Source organism: Etheostoma spectabile, chromosome 18 (assembly GCF_008692095.1).
Source record: "Etheostoma spectabile isolate EspeVRDwgs_2016 chromosome 18, UIUC_Espe_1.0, whole genome shotgun sequence".
Classification (NCBI taxonomy): Eukaryota; Metazoa; Chordata; class Actinopteri; order Perciformes; family Percidae; genus Etheostoma; species Etheostoma spectabile.
Genome location: NC_045750.1, coordinates 25,150,772 through 25,154,523, shown reverse-complemented (window position 1 = coordinate 25,154,523; position 3,752 = coordinate 25,150,772). Strand labels below are relative to the sequence as shown.

The 3,752-nt window shown below is 39.6% G+C and overlaps 1 protein-coding gene and 1 long non-coding RNA gene across 4 annotated transcripts in view; one reads left to right on the top strand and one right to left on the bottom strand.

The window, feature by feature from the left end:
• The window catches only part of mgab (MAX dimerization protein MGA b), a gene marked incomplete at its 5' end in the record, with an annotated part of 21,417 nt that overhangs the window by 3,286 nt on the left and 14,379 nt on the right, over window positions 1-3,752 (top strand). For all 3 annotated transcript variants that reach the window (XM_032542966.1, XM_032542967.1, XM_032542965.1), the window contains 5 exon segments: window positions 1-218; window positions 1,676-2,114; window positions 2,304-2,397; window positions 2,594-2,707; window positions 2,816-2,941. The exon segment at window positions 1-218 is cut by the window's left edge and continues 987 nt beyond it. In XM_032542966.1, the coding sequence (XP_032398857.1) occupies window positions 1-218; window positions 1,676-2,114; window positions 2,304-2,397; window positions 2,594-2,707; window positions 2,816-2,941 (991 nt within the window).
• LOC116706257 (uncharacterized) overlaps window positions 3,717-3,752 on the bottom strand; it is a 22,182-nt gene continuing 22,146 nt past the window's right edge. Inside the window, exon 3 of the long non-coding RNA XR_004336184.1 lies at window positions 3,717-3,728. This is a non-coding gene — a long non-coding RNA (uncharacterized LOC116706257). The remainder of the gene's footprint in view (window positions 3,729-3,752) is intronic.

Sequence of the window (3,752 nt, the reverse complement as noted above, 5' to 3'; positions counted from 1 at the left end):
ACTGAATTCATGGCTGTGACAACTTATCAGAACTTTCGGATCACCCAGCTGAAAATTAATCATAATCCGTTTGCAAAAGGCTTTAGAGAGGACGGGAACAACTCCCGCCTACAGCGGGTCACTACAGAGCCTCAACTGGTGGTGGAGACAGACACTCAGCCGCCTAATTCAAAACCTGCTGAACTCGGTGAAAACAAGGAGAAGGTTGTGGATCTGAAGTAAGTTTGATATAGTTTTTATGTATTCATTTGACTTTGTTTAATATTGTGGTTGTAGCTTGCACAAGTACATGAAGAAAAGCAACATAAAAAAAAAACAAGAACTCCGTCCAGAAAAGAACAAGAAGCATCCTGTTTCTATTCCACACTTCAGGTCAATTTGCCGTAGGCTGTGTCACTTTTGAGCTAGCCTTAGTCCAAGTAAGTGCGTCCCACAGTATTATTCGTCTTAAGGGTTTCCAGGCCAAGAAAGAAAGTCCCTTTGACTCTAGACAGGGTGATAATCCGTAAGTGGCTTCCAAATGTTCAGAAATGAACATGAATAAACGTTAGTGTTATATGTGATCTATGGATATAGTTGGATTGAGTTTCCCTCAGCCTATTGCAGGTAAAGACTTGATACGGGCAACAGTTTCTTGCCAGTCATCCACTAGAGGTGTTTCTAATGTTTTCCTATTTACAGATGTGAGTGGGGGAATATGAAAAACATAATGCGGTCCAGGACAATAACACCACTATGACCCCTGTAATAAACACAGTTATATTAGCATCTCTCTGTTTTAACACAAACGGGCTATAAATGCTTAGTAAAGGTAGAACATGTGTACCTATGTCTTATTAATGGCATTAGACTATGTGTGGCTTTTGGAACCATTTGAAAAGCTTTTTTTGTCATTCAAAAAAGACTATAATATTTACCATGCTTTGTCTTCAATTTTTTATATTTTAATGTTAGTGTTAACAAAATTTGTTGGCCGACTGGTTGCTGATTGTTCATCTGAAAAATGTGGACGGGATGCCACGTTCTGGCAGGTCACTTTAAGGAACTGCCATTTGTATGGTGGATAGATAGAATCACCGCAATAACTTTACATTTTACACATTGTGTAGTCCAGCACCGTGGTCCAAAAAAGGACCTTCAACAAAATTGAATAGAGGAAGTTGAAGCAAGGCATTTATTTTTTAACACCACAAACCACGGCCTCAAAAGTTTGCATTGGTTTGAATTGACACTTGTTTAGCATTCTCGGACAAAAATGAGAATTATATGGATTTACTACGAGTTTCAAAATCCGTATTTTTTTGCAAGGCTGTTGCACAGGATTGCATTACTGTGTCATGTCTTGCTACTGTGTCCACCCCCTATAATTTTTTGGTGTCATAGTCTCACACTTCTATCTTGGAGGTCTTGGGCCCCAACCCTTTTCCCTGACTGCATTATTGGGTGTAGGATGTGGGGGATAGTAGAATGTAAGCATGTTATGCAATGACATACATAGTCATAGGATAGGAAATGGGTGGTCTTTAATAAGTTAAACTGCTGGAATTAACCTGTTATAATACATTTGGCACATGCCGTGCCATCACAAGTCAATATATTTTTATAAGGAGATTGTCATTTTCACTTTTCAGTTGTTTAGTGTCCATAAACGGTATTCCTTTTTACTGTGTTACAGCACAAAGGAGCACAACGTCTCTGCCTCCCTCCCAAATGAACAAGAGACCCGACTGGTTCTGAAGCCCATAATGTCTGGCCCTTCCACGAAGGATGAACCATATGTTCCCTGTATTAGAGGAAAGCATGCCCTTGGTGAGCTTGTGCTTGTCCAAAAACGTCCAATTGTGGAAGCCCATGAAGAAACCCATGCGGTCATTAAAACCCCTAAGGTGCAGCGAGACTTTACAGTAATGATATCCCCAACGTCTATCCCGGGATCATCACCTGGGTACCGCAAAAGGAGGAAGAGGATAAACAAACGTTGGGCAAATTCGCGGGGAAGAGAGTGGAAAGCTGCAGTGACCTCCCCCATGCTAGTCCACAGCACATCGACTGTCGCTATGCAACCAGAGCTGGATGATGTAGAAGGCCTGCTGTTTGTGTCATTTACCTCAAAGGTAAAACACTTTTAAACAGTTGCTTACTGAAAAGAACGTTCTGCACATGTCTGCATGTCTCCAAAGGATGTATTTTCATTTAGTTGCGTGTAGTGTCATTGCATTCCTGAGATGGGCATTGTTGTTCCATCCCCAAATCGTTTTGGGTGCACATTAGTTCTAAAAAGTATTAATTTTCTTGTGTGACAGCAAGCTCTTGAGGTTCACTTCAGGGACAAGCCAGCCAAAAGCACACCATCAGCATCTCCAGTTTCCCTAACACCAACGCAGTTTAAGGAAAGAGGTGAGCAATGTAAAGATCTCCATTGATTTGGCTCACATCTGTCTTTAACAAATGTCTGTATGCAGTGCTGCCATACTGTGGATCTTATGCCTTTCTTACATGTTATGAAATGTTTACATGCTTTTTTATTTAACTTGCAAAGAATCAAATGCTATGTGCCCGGTTTCTTTTGAAACCTTCTCTGTGGTGTTTTTAGTGGAAGTGATTCCAGAGACTGATGAGGAGAAGATAGCCCGCTTGGAGGCTATCCTGCTGCAGGACCTCAGGGTTTTCAAACACAATCAGGTCATCCATCCTGTGCTGCAGGAGGGTGAGTTCATACAAACACAAATCAATATCCCAGTGGTTGAGTCGGTTATACAAAGTAATAAAGTGTAGATATTTTTCTCTTCTTGACTCCTCTTTGTCTTTTTTCTAGTGGGCTTGAAGTTGAGCTCCCTAGACCAAACAAAGTCCATCGACCTAAAGTACGTGGGGGTTCATCTGCCGCTACCTCCGCCTAACCTGCCAGAAGGAGGCCATGCCATGGCTCTGTCTCCTGTTGGTAAGTTGGACTGATCTTTGTTATTGAAGGCTTATTCTTGTCCTGTACATTAGCTCTGTTTGGACAAGGATATTTTTAGCTCTGAACTATTTCTCTTTTGTACCTTATACATTAGTAATGTTGACAATCTTGTCACAATATGTTGTTTTTTTTGGTTCAGTTATTTGCACAAAGTTATGAAGTACATAAAAAAGATTAAAAAAAAAACAAGAAATTACATTTAAGGTGAAGAAAAAACACATTCGATAATATTCCACTTAAATGTCGTTTGGACCAAAGTGGCCCGGCTGTTTGACCTGGATCCATATCTACATACTTCATCAATTGTTTGTTTGGCAACATCCAAAGTTATGTATTGGTAAATCTCCCCTGTTTTTTTAGAGGAATTGGTTGGAAAAGGGAATTGTCACCCTGGGGTATCTGTATCTTTGTGAATATTGAAATCCTTTGAGGATGTAGGACAGCAATTTGGAATCTTTAGGTCTGTCACAATTATTACATAATTGTCCGTTTTCTTTATGTAATCACAGTTTCTTAGTTTAACCGCAATTAATTGATAAAATGTATGTTGGTTGTTGATTGTAATTGTTGATTTTGTTTAAATATGCCAAATTGTAATTATAGTAGTAATTATTTGTCAGACTGTTGAGCTAAAGCTATGCTAGATGGTGTCACTTGACCCTATACACATTCATAACAATAAAAATTACCAGGGTGTATACAGTTAGAAAAATATTTCATGATAATAAGAGGTGTGGTTTCCTTCATAGGCTGTGTACCTGTGTTACTACTTCTTCTTCTTCTTCTTCTT